This window comes from Tetrao urogallus (genome assembly GCF_951394365.1).
Source record: "Tetrao urogallus genome assembly, chromosome: 4".
Lineage (NCBI taxonomy): Eukaryota > Metazoa > Chordata > Aves > Galliformes > Phasianidae > Tetrao > Tetrao urogallus.
Genome location: NC_136817.1, coordinates 48,856,198 through 48,877,610, shown reverse-complemented (window position 1 = coordinate 48,877,610; position 21,413 = coordinate 48,856,198). Strand labels below are relative to the sequence as shown.

The 21,413-nt window shown below is 39.1% G+C and overlaps 1 protein-coding gene across 3 annotated transcripts in view; it reads right to left on the bottom strand.

Annotated features, from left to right (window-relative positions):
- Positions 1-21,413, bottom strand: part of APBB2 (amyloid beta precursor protein binding family B member 2) — a gene marked incomplete at both ends in the record, with an annotated part of 98,843 nt that overhangs the window by 28,366 nt on the left and 49,064 nt on the right. For 2 of the 3 annotated variants that reach the window (XM_079534269.1, XM_079534270.1), the window contains 2 exons: positions 9,439-9,566; positions 12,988-13,134. In XM_079534269.1, the coding sequence (XP_079390395.1) occupies positions 9,439-9,566; positions 12,988-13,134 (275 nt within the window). Of the gene's footprint in view, positions 1-9,438; positions 9,573-12,987; positions 13,135-21,413 lie in introns of all 3 variants that reach the window. The other variant, XM_079534268.1, reaches the window with a different exon arrangement.

The window sequence follows — 21,413 nt, the reverse complement described above, 5'->3', positions numbered from 1 at the left end:
TCAAAGAAGGGCAACGAAGCTGGTGAGGGGTCTGGAGCACAGGCCATATGAGGAGAGGCTGAAGGAGCTGGGAATGTTCAGCCTGGAGAAGAGGAGGCTCAGGGGAGACCTTATTGCTCTCTATAACTTCCTGAAGGGAGGTTGTAGTGAGCTGGGGGTCGGCCTCTTTTCTCGTGTCATTAGTGATAGGACCAGGGGGAATGGTTTCAAGCTACGCCAGGGGAAATTCAGGCTGGACATGAGGAAGTATTACTTTTCAGAAAGGGTGGTCAGGCACTGGAATGGACTGCCCAGGGAGGTGGTGGAATCACCGACCCTGGGGGTGTTCAAGGAAAGACTGGATGTTGCGTTGAGGGACATGGTTTAGTAGGAGCTATTGGGAATAGGTGAACGGTTGGACTGGGTGATCTTCTAGGTCTTTTCCAACCTTAGTGATTCTATGATTCTATGATTCTACAAGAGAGCCACCCTAGCCCTGCTAAGAAATGATGCTTAAGCTATCCTGGTGCTCCCAGAGGCATTACATTGGTTACACTAAGTAACACCCTGGTTTCCCAAGCTCGCGTCTGTATGTTACTGACAAACCCAACTCACGTTGAAGTTAATGAAAACTTCCCGTTAATTATAATAAGAATCTGGTCAGATTCAGAGGGCACAAGAGCATCCTTTTAGTCAGCTCTGAAATTTATCGGGGTGGGGAAAGGGGAACTTCAGGCAGTAAATTTTAGAGATGATTGAGTTTTGTATTTAATACATCCTTCAAATTATAAATTGAATTTATTTTTATCGCATTACATTAAGATGAATAGAAATTACGTGAAACATCACAATGAACACAGATTTTTCATTGTTATCAAGCACAGTTTTCTTCTTTCAAAAACACAGTCATGTTACACTATCAAAGCATAGAAACGAGTCAACATTTTTTTTTAAGACACTATAATTTTATACTGGAAAAAAATCTTTTAGTTTACTCAAATGAGTGTGCAAGCTTTTGCTAACCAATCTGCATCTATTAAGGAGACTTTAACAGGCTACCTATCTCCATTGCCAGAGGGCAATGAGCTGAACACCACTGCCAAACAAAGGTGCTTTTCTCTGGTGGAGTTAGTATTAGGAAACAAGCCAGTACATCGTTCTCAGAATTGTAAACCTAAAGTGAAAATGCTTTCTAAATACATATAAGACACCACTATACACTGTGATTTGCAGAGGGACATACTGCATATAAATATTTGAATCGCAGTCAGCTAGTAGCAAGCATGGAAAGGAGTCCTGAGGAAGATACACCATTTAAATAATTGAAGTGGTAAGCTGACAGAAAGCACATCTTCTTGTATTTTAGAGGCAAGTTCCAAATTAATGTACTGGGAAGCTCTGTTAAGTTTGTGACAATGCTCAGAAAGAGACAAAAGACAAGATCTTGACCTTAATTTATTGTGGCATATGCCAAATTTCAGAAGACCACTGAAGGTCTAAAAATACGTAGGTATTTCACAGGTTCCCTTGGTATCAGGCATGTAACACTAATGCAAGTTTTAAAACTGTGTTTATGTAGGTGGATATAAATATTTACACAGTGAAGGTAAATACAGAAACATCCCATCTATGACTCTGCAGTACAGTATATGAACTGTTTGTACAGAAATTAAAACTACAGGCAGATCATTTTCTGTCCACATTTTGGCTCTTTAATTTGCTGCATTAGCAAGTCATGAAAGCCCCATGTTTCATTAAGTAGTGTAGTGCAGAGATAATCAAATTAAACCCTTTCCACTGCACAGGAAATTTTCTCATCTGAATTACTTTTACAGAAATGACTTGCCCAGTACAATAATCATTTTAGGAAGTCAAGTTTTTGCCTACAATACAAAACAGATGAAGTAAATAGGTCTTGCAAAACACTGACCTTTCCAAGTAAGCCACAGACAGAAAGCCTGTTAATGCTCATGAAAACATGCTATAATCAAGCTAACAAAGAATTGTATCAAACCTTACAGCCAGCATGGGGCTTGTAAGTGTAACAACATGATTTTTCTTAAAACACTGCTTGTTTTTTCAGCGACTTAAGCTCTCTGTGCCTTTTTTTTCCTCTAAAGGTTTTTATATGCCCACCTTATTAGAAATGGAATGGCTTCAATATAAAATAGACTAGCAAAATGTAAGTCACTGGCCCACTAACGTAGTCTTCCTTTATCTCCTACCAGGACCTAAGTCTTTACATAGTCTTGAGAACAGAAAGAATGCTGTAGGTTCTTCTTGCTTTTTGTTTTGTCTTGCTTTTGGAAGAAAAGTATTATCAAATTGGAAGCATTTTCAAGCTTTCATAAGATGATCAAAACCTAATTCTGCCAGGAAAATTTATTCCATAGGTGACTCCTATATACACAGAGCTGGTCTTCACATATCATCTCAGAGAAGTGCAACTAACAGTGTAAATTCAGTACCACTGCAGGTGAAGGGCAGGCGCCACTCCAAATGGCTTCTGAAAGAGGATGCTACTTTGTGTTGGCATAGTCTCTGCTGAGAGGAAGCAAGTCATTGCACATGCACCCATACACATGACAAGGCAAAGTAAATAAATTAATTTTAAATCACTTAAGGCCCAAGCTCCTATCTGGGTGCTGAAAACAAAAAGGGCAAGCAGAGCGCCTGGCAGTGAGACATTGTCTGCTCACAGCTATGGAGCAGAAAAATAGCTGCTGTCTGCATCACTTGCATCAGTGCTTTGCCATGGAGTTAAAGCAAATAAATAAAGGAATCCAGCCTGGGCACAGCACCTGCTTGATTAACATGCATTGAAAAGAATAACAGAAGGAAGCATCGAATTCCCACATCAAAATGGTAGACAGCAGCTTCACAAGCAGCCCAACTACTATCAGTGGACCTGCAAACTTAATTGGCTATCACACAGATTACCCTGGTTGTATCCTAAAGCCTTTGAGTTTAATAGCTGGAGTCACAGCAAGCGTGTGGATATTCTCTAGCACAAATTTGGAGAAACACAGTAAACCAGGGACTAAGTCAGCATGCCATCATTTTTACTGATTGAGATAACCTGGCTGCATCACTGCAGCTATTTGTAGTCCTGGCATAGATGTGTCATTCAAATTAACTGTGAGAAAGATTAACAGTTTAATAGTTCCCAGCATTATTTCAAGTTTGACTCCCAGAAGAAACACTACATGCAATTCCCAAATTACATACATATTTCCCACTATTTCTAGAAAATACATATAGAACACTAAAGGCACTCTGTAATAAAATACTTAAGCAGGGTTCTGTTTAAGTTGGCTGAACACTATTGGTCACTCTCAGCACTAATGCAGCAAGTGACACTTTTTAAGTGGCTGTTTTTCCTAATGAGAAGAGCAGCCTCCTGCCATTTTTCTCACTTCCTCCCAGTGCAGTGCCACAGCATCATCCTGAGCTCTCCGCACCCCTCTCTCCATTCCCAACCCCTCCCACAGCAATCCTCACAATTTCCCTCTTTGGCGCCTGTCCCAATTCCCTTCCTCTGTGACACTTCACTTTTGCTAATCCACTGTTGCTGTGCTTCTGAGCTGCTGCTCCTGCATTGAAGTTTTTCAAAGGTTACCAAATATCTATAGCTCTGTGGCCAAGATTCTCCCTAAGCACATCCTTTTTCTCAGCTGTTATCAAAGGGTGAGTTCATCAGTCACAAGCACTTCATCCCTAAAAAAGTCTCTTGCTGTCACGTAAAATCATTTCTCATCCCATTAATGAATTAGGCAGAAGGATAGAGGGATGCTCCCCACACACAGCTTAAGACACTATTAATATAAAACTGTCCACTCAGTGCAAAACTACAGGTGCTTATTTCAAGTTAGTATGGCGGTATTTTAACTCACCTTCCATCTACTCTATCAGTTAGGTTAAATCCTGAAATTAAAATAAACTACTTTCATTAATCAAAGAAAGAATGCACACATACAGCTTTTTCACCTGCTTAACTACATCCCCTTCACAGTCATGTTGTATTATCACCCCTTCCTACAAAGCACTGCACTTGCAAATAGTAATGTCAGGCCTTATAGACATTAACTGAAGCTTTGTATAATCACCTACACTATTGTTTAGGAATTAGAAAATGTTATAAAAATATATGGAAAGGAATGTTCAGATACAACTAGCTTAGAGACAAGGAGAAAGGAAAAGATTACTTACAAAACTCAGCAAAGAATATGGGTCAGAAAAGCCAGTACAATCCTTTTCTTCCTGTATAATCCCTCACCTATGCCCTATTACATGATTCCTCACTGTATTTTTTGTCCTTATTCCAAGGTTATACGGACCAAAGGGAATAGGTAGTATTGATTCGTGGTGTCTCTGAGTTTGGAGAGTTCAGCTGGAATAACACATGCTTTGAAGGGTGTTATCTTTTCAGAAGAGCAGGTGCATACACCATCTCAGTTTTAATTTATTTTCAGCTTTTCTTGACTATGTCCCTTTAATGTGGAACAGAAAGTTTATTACTTGTTATCTCTTACAACTCGATAAGCTTCTCTCAAAGAACTGGAGAAAGACTTGACCTCACAATGCATTTAAGGTTTCAATCATCACCTCAAAGGAAAAGCAAACCTTCAGCACCTCCCTGAACAATGCTCTTATAAGCCACATCACTGAATACATCACTGAAGCCTGATATTGTGTTGCTTGCACAATTTTCTGAAAAGGAGAATGATAAATTGCAGATACACCAGGATACTCCAAGCACACTAACTTTACCTTTGTTGTCCATACTAAGCTTTAAATTCTCTCATTAAGGCCAGGTATCTTTCCAAAAATCTCACATCTATACAATGTGATGTGCAGTGGGGCTCAGGCAGTTTGTGTAAACGTGCTGCCTTAGCCAGGAAATATAGATTATAACCCCTTCCTTGCAGCAGTGCACCCCGTTTCCCCATTCAACTGCTTTCTGTCCTTAAACAAACCAGTTCTTGCCCAAACCCATCTCCATCCCTCTTAGCTTGATAATACACTCACTATTCAAAGAAAAATGCTGTTCAAGCAATTTCATATCTGCATGTCTAGAGAAAGATTCCCAGATCTATATTTAGCCACTTGATTTTCAAAGGTACTTAATACACACAAATTCCACTGACACCAATGCACAGTGTAGCTGCTAAACACTTCTAATATCAGGACATTTTTGTTTAGCTGTTGAAAAAACAAAATTTTGCAGATTCTGAGGAATCTGAGCTGTCAGGCCACTTTAGGCCATTCCCTCCTCATCTTTTCACAGGCTTGTCCTGTGCTCTCACGTAACTCCAACAGTTTTCTTAGCTCAGATTCATGGCAGCCTACAGCTGCTCAAGAGGGGAGCAAAGGGGCAGCACTGAGCTCTGTTGACAGCAACGGAACCCAATGGAATGACACTGAGCTGTGCTGGGGAGGGTCAGGTTGGCAGTAGGAAAAGATTCTTCACCAGAGGGATGGGATAGGCTGCCCAGGGCAGAGGTCATGGCCCTGAGCTGCCAGAGATCAAGCATTTGGACAACACTCTCAGACACAGGGTTCGAATTCTGGGTGGTCCTGTGTGGAGCCAGGAGTTGGACTTAAAGATCCCTGTGGGTCCCTTCCAACTTGAGATTTTCCATGATTCTATACCTAGGGAGCAGAAAACCAGCAGCAGTTCAAAGAAGTGGGGCAATGGATTTCCACACAGTTGAAGAGGTCCTCAATACCACCATCTTTGAAAATCTGTGCTTTTAGGGCAGAGTGGGGAACACAACACTTCTGCACTCTCTAACCATTGTTTCTAAGACCGCAAAACATCACTTGAGAACCAAGAGCAATTGCCGTCCCTTCTCAGCCTCCAGGGAAGTACACATACCATACTAGAACAGCAGATGTGAGTTATACTATGACAATGCTGGTGGGTGAACAGAAAAATGTGCCATGTGTTTTGTCCAGCATTCTAAATGCCCACACCACTCACATTTAGGTTTGTGACAGCTGTCTCCCGAGCATGCTGACACCAATCCTGTCAGCAAATGGCTCCATTTTACAGCTGGAGTGAAACACCACCAGAGAAGGCACTGTGCTCTCCCACCAGGCAATTAAAGTCTCAAAGAGATTTTAAAAGTTGAGCTGGACTTTGGATTGGTTGAAAAGTAATGAAGATAAAGGAAGATTCAGGGAAATGTGCTAACAGAAACCCTTGTACAGAATTGATGGCACATTACCTTGTCTCCCTTCCTTGTTAGTGAGTGGCTCAGAGGCAGAAGGCATGCGCCAGCAGTTGAGAAGGGGACACAAAACCCACCCTGAGGCATGATGAATGCACATACCTGCGGCTCACAACTGGAAAGAACAATCTTTCAACAGCGTTAGGAGTCTGATATTCTCCAAGATGCTTTTTCAGAAAAATCCATGCCAACTGATTGTTAAGAAAATGCAGCACTGTCTATTATTCACTGATACACCTGTGGTGCCACAGATTCTTTATGTGGCAATGACATCACTGATCTTGAAATCAAACTATTTAAGCGAGTACTAGGATTTTTCTCTCATTTACAAGTAATATTAAATGAAATGTCATGGCTCTTTTGAAAAACAGAAAAGGGGAGGAAGGCTGTAAAGATAATGAAGTACGATGGCTTTTACTCTTAAAAAGCATCACACCACCTAAGAAATACAGTCTACCAAAAGGATGTTCAGATAAAGTATATGTCTTATCCTTTAATGCCCATATTGCATATGAAACACTGGAGCTTAGAGTCTACGCACATATTTATGCACAACCACCAGCTTCTCTTGCAGAAACCTGCTTTTGCTCACAATTTTACCCTGGTCTCTCTTAAGGTCAAATATACTTTACTAAATGATTAATTGGAAACAAGGGATGCTACCTTTCAAAACAAAATCGCTGCATAGCTTAAGTCAACAAAACAGTGAAGCTTTTGCTTATCACACAACTATTGTAAAAAAAGAAAAAAAGAAACTCTAGAGGTCAAGATAATAGTGTAGCATACAGAGAAAATTATTACAGCCTTCCAGTAGATGTTTCTGCCTGAGGTGAATTACCAGACATATCCTCAGATTAAACTTTCATCAGCACACCGCTTTATTTCATCAATCTTTCATTATGGCACTTCTTAGAAAATCATCTGGTCAGGTGCCATTAGAAAATCTTTTCATCTTCCAAAGCAAAATCTATCCCTATTTTACTACAAGTAAAATGCAGTTCAAAATGAGAGGTGGGGGATCATTATGGGTTTCAGAAAGGTCAAAATAGAGGAAAACATACATTTCTACAGTATTTTACAATTTTAAAACTTCTGTTCAGAACAAATCTAATTAAATTTTATTATATGGGCTCTTGGAATACAAAATGTTGCTAATTAACAACATTCATGAGCAACATCTTCCAGAAGAGTTTCATGACAGAAAGTAGGACTTTTTCAGCTTCCCAGAACAGTAATCCACAAAAAAAGCAGTGCTTTCTTGCTGATATTGCAGCACCCAAACAAGAAAAATTAGAGTTAAGAAGTGTTCAGATTCAATACAAATCGGCCAAATTCCTCTTCTGATGATGAAAATGCGAGAAAAGATTAGTTTATCTGTTCTACAGCTGTTTCACTGTTGATGTCCCAAATAAAATCTCTTTGCTTAAACAGTGGAGGAAACTTTCAAATTTTATGACCAAGAGGCAGAACAGGTTTGATGGGGTTATTTTTTTATTTTTTTTAAACTTGGATGTGTAATTCATATACATATTCCTTACAACCAGGACTTTATTCTTATTAAATAGGTGAGCCTCTACAGAAATCTCAGCAGAATTGGAATTTATTTTCAGTCTCCAGGTCCATTACAAAACTAGGCAGGGATGGAATCAGAGGTGTTATTTACTTGTACATAGCTTTTCATCGGTGTTGGAGGATAACATGGCAAATCTGCAGGTCTGACCTCCACACAAAATGATGCCCACCAGCTCCTGTCCTACTGATGGGGCTTACGTTCACATTTTGGAGGCAAAAGACACATTTCTCTTAGATGCCCCCTTTCAGCACTGATGTTTCTATGTCTAGTTCTGCCTTTAGAAGTAGGAATCCAACCTGGATAAATGTGACACATTATTTTACAGCCGTAACAAAATGGTTTTCCAATTATTTTCAAAAGAAATCTAAGTATTTTGAAATAGAACTGAAAATTCTTCAAAAATATTAATGAAAAGCAAAGCTAACTTCCTAAGCTGCATCACATTCAGATGTTCCTTAAAACACTCTTATTTCCTGACCAAAGCAAGCTGCTACAAAATCTGACTTGAAGGGAAATGTGCTCTCATTTTCTAAAGCAAACAAAGCACTGTAATGGTTTATTCATAAGAAGTAAAAAGCTTTTTACTTCCCACCATTTCAAACTGGATTTGCTCTTCCAGATCTCTCAAAAATCTGCACCAATGGAAGTGAAAAACAGTAAAATAAAGAAATAAATAATAAATGAACACATCCACACCAGTCATTTGTAGTAGTAATAAGTTTAGAAAGACAAAATCAGGTCACAGAAACAATATTTTTCCTTTTAGAAATTTAACCAAAAATATAACCAAAAATAATCAGAAACTTTGTTTTGCCAAATCTCGTACTCAAAAAAAAATTTCAGGGTTTAATTTTAGCCAAAATCAGAGACAAAAATAGATACTTTCATACTGAGCATCCAAATAATCAAACATAGGCACAAAAAACATAAGTTCTTTATTGTGTCTAAATCCTTACTACTTGGAAGGAGCACTGTCTGAAAATTCTGGAATTGCTCTATGTGAATGGAAACATTTTTGATAGACAAAGCACTCATTGGAATAGAGAAACAACTTGCTATCCTGCTCTATATAAGCCACCTTCACAATCCTGCTCCTGCAGCCAGTGTTACATGGAAAGCAAGATTGTTTCCAAAAGACCAGTCAGGAATGAGAACTAGTGGAACACAGGTTCCAGTTCAGGAAAGCCTTGAAGCATGCATTTGGTTGGCATTGTTCCTTATGACAAGAGAATCAATCAAACTTTTCCTTTAGTCGAAGAAACAAACACATAAAAGTCATGGAAAAATGAGGAGTCACGAGAAATATTGGGCCATATTTGAAAACATAGTTCAATGTAAAAAAGCACTGCATACATAAATGAAGTTGCATATGCAGTTTTATGCATACAGCTGAATTCATCTGAAATGCCTGTTCAATACAGGTTTAGTAAAACAGAATATCAGTGATAGACTACGAAAAGTAGAAATTGAAAAAAAAAAGAAAAAAAAAAAGCACAGGTAAGAAAAAGAAGAATTTGCCCATCCTTTCGTTACCTCTGAGTCACAATAGCTCAACAGGTTTGATACGCAACTTATTCCTGGCATATCTGTACTTGATATCAGCAAGTCACAAAAAGCACAAAATCAGTAGGAACAAAGAGAGTGCAGACTCACCGGCCGTTGTCACGACCCACTCCCCAAACTCTGATGCTCACTATGGGCTGTGAATGAAGAACTGTACGATCCATGGGGTCGATCAGGTTCAGCATGTCATTTTCCAATATCAGGTACATGTCTTTGCCCTGCAACTCCAGAAAATGCACAGTTACAGAGCATGTCCTCCCCTCAAACTGATTAGTATTAAGGAGTTATGCCTACATTGTTAAGCCTTGCATCCTCTAAATTGATGCCAAGTTACATTTGTTCCAAAAGCAATTAAGAACACGTTTGCTCAGTTCCAATGTGAAAAAGACCTCACACAGCATTCTGCTACTAATGTATTTTTAAAAGATCCCAATCACAAAAAGCTAACTTTTAAATGCAACTGTTTGACTCATTTAAATGCAAGCTAGTGAGTTATCCAACAAATCATTTGTTTATCCTATCTTCAATGCATTCTTTCAAATATAGAAGAACCATGTTACTAGTAAATGTTTGCATGAATCCCCATCCACACGTAGGGCAGAGCTCCCTCTCTCACACAGTACATGCTTTGTTTCCATAACTTTAGCCAATGGGCCATGGGAACAGACAGCTATTTGTATGCTGTCTTTTACTTATATGATACTCTTTAAAGAAAGATTACTTAAAGAGGAAAACCTGGCAGTGAGGAATGAACAAAAATTCTGCCAGCAAGTGCAGAATCCTGGAGCCAGGGTTTCTCGCTAACTCTTCTGGTGCATAAGAACAAGGAGAATGCTTATTCCCATAGAGGAAACAAATTTAGAAGCAATTTTCCTTTTGATGCTAATTCACAAATGCTAATCTTCCTCCTATTGCTAGCATCTGCAAAAAGTCTGCTGCTTCTTTTGCCACATCTAATAGTTCTCTTCTCAGAGGCTGAAGACTGGAATCTCATGGAAATGATCCTGGACCCACATTTGAGACTTAAGACAAGCTCCTGCTGATAAAAATGAGGGAACTATGAGCTAAATATGGAGTAATTTGTTTCTCCTCTATTGTGCTAGAATCTATAAATGAACAGAAAGAATGGAAAAGCTCTGACTTCCCACTGACAAATGTTTCAGAAATGACCTTTTTCTTCACCTCAGTGACACAGAAACTCTCTCTCTGCCTGCTTACTGTGGTTCAAGTTTTAATGATGTGTGATTTTTGTGTTTTTACATGACATACATTGATGCCACCCTGACCTCAGGGATTCAAGGCCAGTTCAGGGAGAGGCAGACACTGCCCACTGATGGGGGGAAGGTGGTGAACCACAGGTGTTGAATCACAGGTGCCCAGCTTTTGCTTTCTGCCTCTCGTGGGACTGATCACTTCTCCCAGCCCCAAGTCCCCTAATGATCATTCAAAGGGCACTGTGACACAGAGCTTGCAATACAAGTACTCAAGGGGTGCAGGAGGGGAAAGGGATGCAGGCTGGTATGCAGCCTGGTGCCTAAACAAAGATGTTGTTTAGCTGTAGTAACCATGTGTGTAAATGAGACAAAAACATGGGAAACAAAATAAGCTAGGATAGCATAGGTGGATGGGAATGAAACCAAACAGAAAATAGAATAACCACAAAGAAAAAGAGCAAGAAATGTGCTTGGAAGTCAGAAGTAGTAAATGGTTTGTGCAAAGAATATTACCGAGTGTTAAAAAATTGCTTTTTGAACCCATTTTCTACTTATGTATTTATTCCAGAAGGAAATTATTACAAGGAGGTAAAATCTGTTCATCATGTAAAATACATTGGGATTACAGTAATAAAATGAAATCCAAATTAGCTGGAAAAGATTGGAAAATGGGCAGATAAGTAACATAAGTCAATTATCCTTGCAGCGCTCAAGGGATAGATTAGCTGCAGCCAGAAGCAATATATTTTGCTAAGTTTTGTTGCTTTACATACTGAAGCTATTTCATAGATGGAAATACCACACAGGGCATGAAGAAGTGATTCAGACATGTGGGGAGCTCGAACATGACCGTCTCAGATGGCTGAATAGCTGCAGAGACCTGAAGCTGCGTGCTGAGGATGGCTCTCACAGGAAGGATCAGGAAGGGAAAGTGAATATAGGAAAGACTCAGGTCCAAGAGCTTTCAGGGAGGTGCTATGTATGGTGGTATACAGGCCAATAGCAACAGTAAGTCTTGTTTATGTAAGTGACATTATGAGGTAGGAGAATGTAATGCATGGCGAAGTAGCAGTACAAACAAATGAGCTTTTTTTTTGTTTGTTTTTACATCATAGAGAACTGCGGAAGTTAGAAACTTACACAGATCCTCTTTCAAAGGTGACAGGAAATCTTACATTAAAGCCAATGACAAAGCTTCTGTAGGGTCAGAATTTTATTCAGGGTGATTTGCTATTCTATTTCTTGATTTTGTAATCATGAAAACATGGGATGACCCTAGTCTCAATTTCACTTTCATTACATTCTAGCTAAAATAAATCTTGAGGCAATCTTAAAACCCCTATGTGCAGCCATCTGCCCTAGCTCTGTAATAGATTTCTGCTCTATGTGATGTGTCAATGATAACCACATGCTTTTCAGATTCCTCTCTAAACTGTGCCTCTTCCAATCTTGAAATACTACCTTGTCAGCAGAAAAAAAATGCTGTAATGATTTCTTTTAAAAATCAAGATGGCGATTTACTTCAGAGGCCACCAATTCAAGCACAGTGTCTCTACTGTTTCACTGTGCTAATGTTTACTTTTTTAATGAAAATTAAAAATAATTAATTACAAATTCCTTTCAAGAGGACACAACTTTTCACCAGTTTGGCTTGAAAACTAGCAAGAGTTTTGAATAAAGACCAGTGCAATTGATAGAGAAGAATATGGAAAAATGTATTAACTCTTAAACCAAAGTAAAACATGGCTTTGAGCTGATATATTTCAAGTTGATTAAAGTTCTGTCATCTGAAAAATGGATGGAATTACAAACTTGCAAAGAGAGTGGTAAAGAGAATTGAGCTCTCTGTTTTTTCCTCAGTGTGTGGGAATTTGACGTCCATCTAGTTGAGGAACGCTGGTCAACGCTTTCAAGAGTTATTGGAGAGGAAACAACAGAGAAATTAATGAAATTCATTGCCTTCTGAAAGACTGATATGCAATCATCTTAAAATAAGCCATCTGTCCATTATTCTCAATTTCATCAGACATGTTAGAAACACAGTAACAGCAGTCTGGGTTTCCTTAAAGCCCTTTTGTCACTGAGAAGCATGTGACAATGTTTTCCAGAGCATCACTCTAAAACCTCTGTCCAGAAGGATTCCACTGGATTCAACAGTTTTGCTTGCGTGTCCACAACTCTGCTATTACACAGATGTGTACTAGTGAAGATGTAAACATTAAAGGGATATCTCTGGGGGTACCTGTTGTCCTGAGCAGTTTGGAACAAACATGTCAGCACTGTCCTTGAACAGTTCCAACAGAGCTAACTGGGATAGGGAAATCTAAACACAGAATATGGAAATATTTGTCTTAAGGGTTGTTCTTTCAAACTATTTTACAGCACAAGAAGCACATTCCAAGAATTGAAGTTCACGTATTCTTACCTCTCCCCAAATGCCAACGGTGTCTCTGATGTCATTTTTACAGTAAGAGAGCTGTCTGATGCAATTGTTCACAGCAACACTACTTTTTCCAGGAGCAAGATCTTCTTCTGCCATTTCTACCCAGCCCAGAGAGCGCACAGCAAAGCACTAAAAAGAAACAAAAAAAATCTGAACATGGATCATAGCACACAACACACTGACTGTTGTGACAAACACACACACATAGGAATAATGGAAAAACTAGCCATAGATAGAGTACAAAGGAAAGTTAAGCTAGCATCTTGAGCTATTGGAGTATGTATGTTGTGAAAATCACTCACAGTATATCTCTACCTTTAGATACATGTCTACAGCATACCTACGTACACAGACAGTATATGTCTACCTTTTAAGCAGAAAATTATTTTTTTGTAGATTACAACAATCATTTTTATAGTAACCTTAAGTAAGGTAGTTGACAATAAACAATTCAAAGTCCTAACAAAACAATAAAATATCGTAACAGAAAAGCAGGAGGCTTTTTTCCAGAAGAAATTAAAAAATGACCTTTAACACAAAACTAATTATATAGTTCTTTAAGCAGAAGGGTGTTTAGACAACCAGAGCACTGAGTTGGCAGAACAATCCAAGGCAGTATTACTTTGCACATACGGTGCTTTTTGCAAGCAAAACAGAATGGGAGAAATTCAATGGCACTATCTTTACCCTACTGGGGTTTACTGAAGTAAAGAATAAAAAAAATTAATTTTTGAAAAACAAGCACAAACCAAACCACATTTGCTCTCAAGGTTTTACAGTGGGTTAAATACAGGCTTAACGCTAAATCAGTGGGAGCTTGTGTAGGAGACCAAGATTTGACCCAGAGAACACTGTGAGTACCTCATTCTTAAGCTGCCATGCACTGCCAGCAAAAGATGCACAACAGATGTACCTTCCTAACAGGTATGCCACACTTCTGTGATGGTCCCTAAAAAGATCATCAATAATAGTTCCTGAGCCAATATCCAATTTCTGCTACTTTCTAGGTATTTATATGGCAGCAGACCAAAAATCTCATCCCATCTTTTCATTCCAGTTTTGCTGGAGTAACAAAAAGAAGCTTTTTAATTGAGTCAGTGAAGGGGTGGTGTCCCATGCTGACATGAAGCTGCACTCCCTGAATTCAAACCACGATGCTGCCCTGTGGAGGTGCAAGATTTTGGGGCATATATTATAAAAGCAGAACTGAGACAATTTGGAATTAATCACTGAAAATCTGCTGTAGTGTATCTGTTTTTTCATCCTCTGCCTCTCCTTTCCAGAGAGGACCAAGGTTTGAACTTCATTAGTACTGAGCCCTTGGTACTCTGCTTTGACGTGTTTCGTCTGAAATGTAACAGTGTCCTTAAATCCTATGTTGTTCTGGCAAACTAACTCGCAACTGTATCAGGAAATCTGATTCCCTGTTAGGTCTGGGCACAATGCTGACCCTGTGATGGCAGAGGCCAGCGCTCAGTGCCCAGTGCTGCTCAGAGACACAGTAAAGAAATCAGCATGTGGTGCTAAAGTAGATGCTGAATGTTCATTTGTTTTCCCCTAAAAAGTGCTGAGAGGTCAGCACGCAGCCTGCCTCCTGCACCCCTGGAACTGCTCCAAGCACATACAGCAATGCATCTCAACTAAGGCAGCAGCCAACAAAAACCCAAACTCCCATGCTTCTACATTTTTATTAGCTCTCCCTTCCCCCCCTCCCCCCCCCCAAAAAAAAAGGAAAGAAGGGAACTAATAAGCAAATTCTCCTCCTATGCAGCCTGCTGGAAAGCCACAAAAGCACTGACATTCAGGTAAAAAAGAGACGAGGGAGAAGGGAGGAGATAATGGAGAAGTCACTACTGAAGGGTTCTCTTCACTTCAGGGCTATGTAAGGTACTCAGACAACCACTTCTTAGCAATTAGCAGGTCACCCAATCATAAGACTGCAGAATTATTTTTGGCACATCAGATGCTCATGGATCTTGCTAAAAGTGCTGTGATCCCATTGGGGTATTAAATATTTATATTTGCAAGCTTTTTAAATACAGAATTTTTACTGTGCCAGAAGGTTGTTCTGTGTCTTTTTTTCTTTTCTTTTTTTTTTTACATATATTTCAATAGTGCATTGAATCACAGAATATTAGCAGAGTGGATAATGTTCTAAATCAGCTTAGAAGTGAAAAACTAAATAGATGTAATAAACACATTATTTCCTTATTATTTTCCATATCTCAATCTGCAATATGTAAGCCGGTTTCAAACTAGAGATAAAAATAGCTGCACTGAACGGAGTATATCTTAAGCAGTTCAAGTTGACAGCAAGCACACTTCTTATGAGTAAAGATGGTGAACTGTTTGTTTTTGTTGTTTTTTTTCCCCTTGTGCACTTTCATTCTCATGTTGAATTCTCCAGTGCTGGTACCTGCTGTATTTCTTTCCCTTTGCAGCTCACTGTCATGACAGCAGAGCAAGCTGAATGAGACTCTCTGTTGTTCATTTTCCACGTATTCCCCCTTTGCATGAAGGGTTTGGATCCTCTCCTGTCTCCAAGTCCCTCTCAGTGTGTCCAGGCCAGGTACATGAGGGAAAACCAGTTGGTTTCTGGCACCTGGCAAATCTTTGCTTATGTGTTTTATAAGAAGCTCTTATCATTAACTAAATTAAATGTCTCACAACAACTTTATCAGAAAAGCATATTTCCCAACAACTCTCTACAAACAAAAAAGCAGACCTCTTAGTAAAACCCAGAAAGATGCAACACTGTGTATGAAGTAGCATGATGCCTGTGGCTCTAAGCACACACAAACAAATGTGCTTGTTTGCTCCAAACAAACCTGAAGAAGAAAACTCTTCTTAGTTGGCTCCAACACATGTTGGCGTGACTCAGACATAGACTTTCATGCAGATTTCTGCACAAAGTAATATGAGTAATGCGCATTACATACCACAGCTCATTTATTATCAGTCTAGTAGACAACAAAATCATATAACACACACACATATACACAAGGAGGATGGCAGAAAAAGTGGGTGCATGCATGTTGCATTCCCCTCTCTGTGTATTGCTAGTACCTTTAAAAATCTGACAAAAGATCCACTTTGTGTTTTACTCATTTGTTTGTTTTGCAGAGATTTTGCCTGTTTTCTTATTTGGCTTATAGGTACTTTTTAAAACAAAAGAAAACAAAACCCAACATAAACAATCCACCCAGTTTCTCCCTTCAGGTGTGACCTAGTTCTTAAATTAGGGTCAGCTGAGTTAGCGATGACAGCACCATTGCTTTCTTAGCACTGTAACGTGGCACCACAGCTTCTCAGCTCCCATCAGCCACATTTACTAGCCAAGAGAAAAAATGCTGCCTTTGAGCTGAGTGAGCTCAGCTAATGCACCCTCTTTTCTCCTGGAACTAATGCGTGCAGTCACAGCCAGCCACGCTGAAAAGCATTGAGGGCAGCTCTCCTTGGCTAAGAGTTGACAAGCTCATTAAAGCAGCCGTCCCTGATAACTTCAGCTAGTTAACTACCCCTGCTCAATGCTCACAGCTAATTATTGGCAAATTATAATTTCAGGGTAATCCAGAAGCTGTCTTATGGCCTACAGTAGACTCCCTCTTTTTCTCTCACAGGGAGTTAACAAATAGCCTTTATATCACGTTACGTATTTTCACAATTAACTTACAAAATAACATCATATCATTTTCTCTTCCAGGTCAGGACACTCTGCATTATCTTACATTTTGATGTCTAAAAAGAACAATTTGGAAAAATGTATCTGAATAAATAGAACATGATTTTCCTGCCTGCATTAATCCGCTGTCCCCAGACTCTTTCCAAGAGCTGCCAAGAAAACTAGGTCTGAAGCAAACTAAAGAAAGCTGAAGAACAAAGCAGGAAGAAAGGCAGACTTAGGAATGGTGCACTGCATGGGGATCACATGGACATTGCTTTATTCTTGGTTCGGCTGGAAGTGGGCAGAGGATGGATGCAGGGAGAATGCTTGCTCCTCATCCCAACTGTGTCTTTCAGAAATCTTGTCTGATTTTATGAGCACAGCATGTCTGAGGCAGCTAAATGCAAACATTTATACTGTAGTATGACAACAATCTTGTACTCTCATCTCAGGCGGAGACTTCACTTTTCCTGTTAAGCAGTGCATAAGGTGTGCTGCAAGAAAAGACAGGCAAAGAAAGCCACCTGAACATACTCTGCCCCATGAAGAATCAGATGAGCAGAAAGGAAAACACAGAAATCCCCACCCACTTTCCCAGTTTCAGGGAGCATATGTTTGCACAGATGCAAATCTAATTAATGTTCTAATTAATGTTAATGGCCTGTAGTCAAAAAACCAAACTCATAAACGCTGTAATCTAAACTCTGTAAAACACTGTAAACCTCTCTGGCAGTGCAGGTCGCTCTGAAACATCCCCCCAGACTGAGGTTTGAATGAGTTCAGTGAATGGTGGTGGTTCATGCTCCTGTTCTTTGGTGTCACAGACCACTCCACCACCTGGTACGGTTCTGCTCCATGAGAGCTCTTTCAGTGGGAGCACCAGGAAAAGCCAGGAAGAGCTTTTCCAGGTACGGGGAATCATGATGCATCTCTGCACCCAAGCAACAGCACATTCTAGCTGTTGTAGTGCTAAACAGATACTGTTAGAAAAAAATAAATGTATCAGGAAAACTAAAGCAAATACAATCCTCCACTAGGCAGAGGACAAGAGATCAATTTTGCAAGACAGAAGTCAAAGTAATATGGGAAATTGGACAGATCATAAGGGCACAGGAAGACCAGATCAAATGACAAGGAAAAATTACATTAGAACATCAGCTTGAGAACAACAAACTAAAGGACATGCCTAAAACACAGATTAAAAGCAATCTAAATTGCTACTGGTATCCACTGTGAAAAACTATGCTTGAGTGTATATTCCTTGGGGATTTAAATCTATGCTATTAATTTCTTCTCTACTTGCACAGGACTTTAATATGAGCAATTTTCTTTTGTTTCCCTTCATGCTTTTCCTTTTTAAAGGTTATATCTGTCTGCAGATAAACATACGAGTAAATCATTACAGCATCTAATAAGGTCTTCTATCACAGGCCACTGAGCAGACTGGTGCCTGTGCTGCAGCATGTAGGTCACACAATTAACCACTTCTTGTGCAGCCAGCACATTTCTGAAAATTCCACTTACATCATCTTCAACTGTTTAAAAGTAAAGCAAACTAACACATTGCTTTACGCTTTGGAAGATAAAATATAGCTACTGTATCCTGGGAAATAAATGAGTTCCAATATATTTGCCTGCTACACATCAAGAAAACTTGCATTGATTTCAGATGAAAGTATTGGAAATGATCAAAGCTAAACTGAGTAACAAGAGAATAAAGAGATGCTGCTATGCAATTAATGAACAAGCAAGTACTTCAAATAACGTGAACAGATTGCTGCATATCCATTTTCTCATAGAAATATTCAGTTGTTATGTGAAAATTCTTAATTACCAAAAATTCAAACTGCAGAATCAAAACAATACTAGTAAGCATTTTTTAACATTTCTGCTTTTCAGTTCATGATGTATTATCTGAATTGCTGAAAATGTGTGTATCATACAAAACCAAGAGTACATTTTCAAATCACAACAGAATTAAGAAATAATAATTGCTATTGAAAGCAGATGACAATAAACTCAACTTCTGTGGAGCAAAATGGGAGGGCTTTAATAACACTACAAATAAACCTTTTTAATAAATTACATCTCTAGTGCAGGTCAACTGAACTCTCTGCTTTGACAGTCCCTTGCTCATTTCTCCAAGACACTGCAGCCTCATTTTTCTCCAGACACTCAGACTCCAACACGCAGGCTGACAGCAGTGGCTCTCTTCCAGTTTAATATTTGTTTCAGTGATGCCTTCTGGCTCACAGCCAGAGGTCAAATGTGCTCCATCAAGGCAAGAAAGCATTGCAGGGACATTGTACTGGTTCAAGATTTTTATGAATCCCAATTTCTTTTCATTATGGTATTTCTGAATCAAATGAAAAACCTAGCCAGTTGAGCAAAATGGAACAGACATCATTATTCTCTACTAATACCCTTTTGCTAAATACAGTTCTGAAGAAGAAATTAACATCAGCTCAGTGTAGAACAGGCTTAGATTTCAGATGCTCCGCAGTTACCTTGACTTCATACCCTGAAGAGATAGGTTTACAGACTTTGCTTTGAGCAACACACAGTGTTTTGAGTTTCATTGTAATATAGTGAAATAACAGAAACGCTTCCTCTGTAAAGAAAAGGCAGCCACTTTTCACCAGAAACCAACACAGGATGACTGTTAAAAGAAAGCTCAAATTAGGGTCTATCTTGTAGAATAACTGAACTATAGACTAGCTTGAGCACAACTAGAATATTCAACACACAAGAGACCCCAACAAATACACATTTCCTTTGTCTGTAAAGACAAGCCCTGCAGGAATTTGTAGGGTATGGAAGAATATGTGCATTCATTTCTTAAAAACTAATGTTTTGTGTTTGTTATCTTTAACCGTGTTACATATTTACTTTTCTGATGAGAGCTCTCTTCTGCAGGCAGATGGATGTGAGAGGTTTTAATGCAGCTTGAAGCACTTTGCTTAGCACTATTAACTTTCAAAGGTAGAATGCATGATATTCAACTTGAAGAAAAAAGACAAAAAGACAAAAAAAAATAATTAAAAAGAATAAGTCTTTATGTGAACTCTCAAATGTAATGAATCCATAGCAAAAAAACTTGTCTTGAGCTGTCAAGATTTCATGTCTCTGCAGAAACAACATTTTAAAGAGCAATTTTTTTTTTCCCAGCAATTATATGACAGCATCCAAAGTCAATAAGTTAGATCACTTCTGATCCATTCCACTTGTTGAAAGAGACTCAAATGAACGTGAATCTCAAGCTGATGAATCTTGATTCACAAGCCCCTGTGGCCTCCCATGCCTGAGGCCCCATTCACTGTCCCATTGTCTCCCTGCAGCACTGCAGAGCTATGGAATGTTGTACACCCCATGAGGAGTGACATAGTATCACTATGCAATGTATATCTCAAGTTTTTATATTCTTAAGTGATAACTGTTACCTTCCACTCCTCTTTTCTTTGTTGAAATGCAAGAAATACTGGCACTGGAGACTTCCGTTTCTCTACAGTGCAACTGAGAACTACTACCAAAATAAATGTGTGTACTGGTTAGAGCTATCTAAACACTGCTGTGTCATTCAACACCATGTTCCATTTCAATTTATTCTTAGATTAACTTCCTCCATAAATCTAGTTTTCACGACACACAAATAACCCACCAAGTTTTATCATGCTGTTTTTAAATTGGGCATATGTACTACACATCATGTATATGCATAACATGCATAAATACATATACACATCAATACACACTCAGCATTTTTTCATTAAAAATGTTGGCAACAGAATGATAAACTTTGTGACATCAGAGGCAAGCCAAGGCTGCTTCTCCAAGCCACTCTGCACTGGCAAGTTAATATGAATAATTGAAGAGAAACACAAATTTATCTTCTGATCAGTTCATTTTGTAGCAGTAACATGATGAACAGATATTCAAAAGGCAGTTCACAACCAACAGTCTTGCTCTAAAGCTGGAGCTGGCAGAGGCTACATATTGCTTTAGAGGTAAAATAATCAGTCTCCAGTGGGAGTATGAAGGGCTGCAAGCTGTGATTACTTCACCAATGTTTTAGCAAAGAGGCCAGCAATAGCAGCATAGGCTGAGCTAAACTGGGAGCTTCCTGCACTCTGAACCTATTGATCCCAGAACAGCATGAGGAGCTTTCCACTCCTGGGATGTGAATATGAATGAGACTTCTGCTCTCACTTTCTGTCTGCTCCCAGGACTCCTTTTGTAAGTCATACACATAAGTATGCTAGCCCTGAAAGAGCTGATACTGTGCTGCAAAGTACCAAATAAATTATGATTAATTAAAAATAAGAAAATGTAAGAAACACCGTCACCTGGCAGCAGTCCTGCTAGGAGCAGGCGGGAAGCTCCAGCCAGCCTGTGCTGCACTCCCACATAACCTGTGCCACACACAGACGGCACGGCACTTGGAAAAGCATGACCTGAGACAAAAGGATGCTCATATTTCATCTTTTCCCAGTCCTGTAGAAATGCAGCAGCCTGATGTAACCCTTCTGTACAGTGTATCTTAAAAAATAAAATACTGATAATACCCTGAAATTCAAGATGTTATTATTGATCTACAAACCTGGAGATTTATGTTAAATTTTAAAGCACCTTCCATTTTCTTTCCCACAAGGAATGGGCTTTTTTTTTTAATACATTTTTCTGAGAAAGGCTTCAAGAAAATCTTTCCCTATACATCCTTCCTGCTGCTCGGTCATCCATGTCCTGA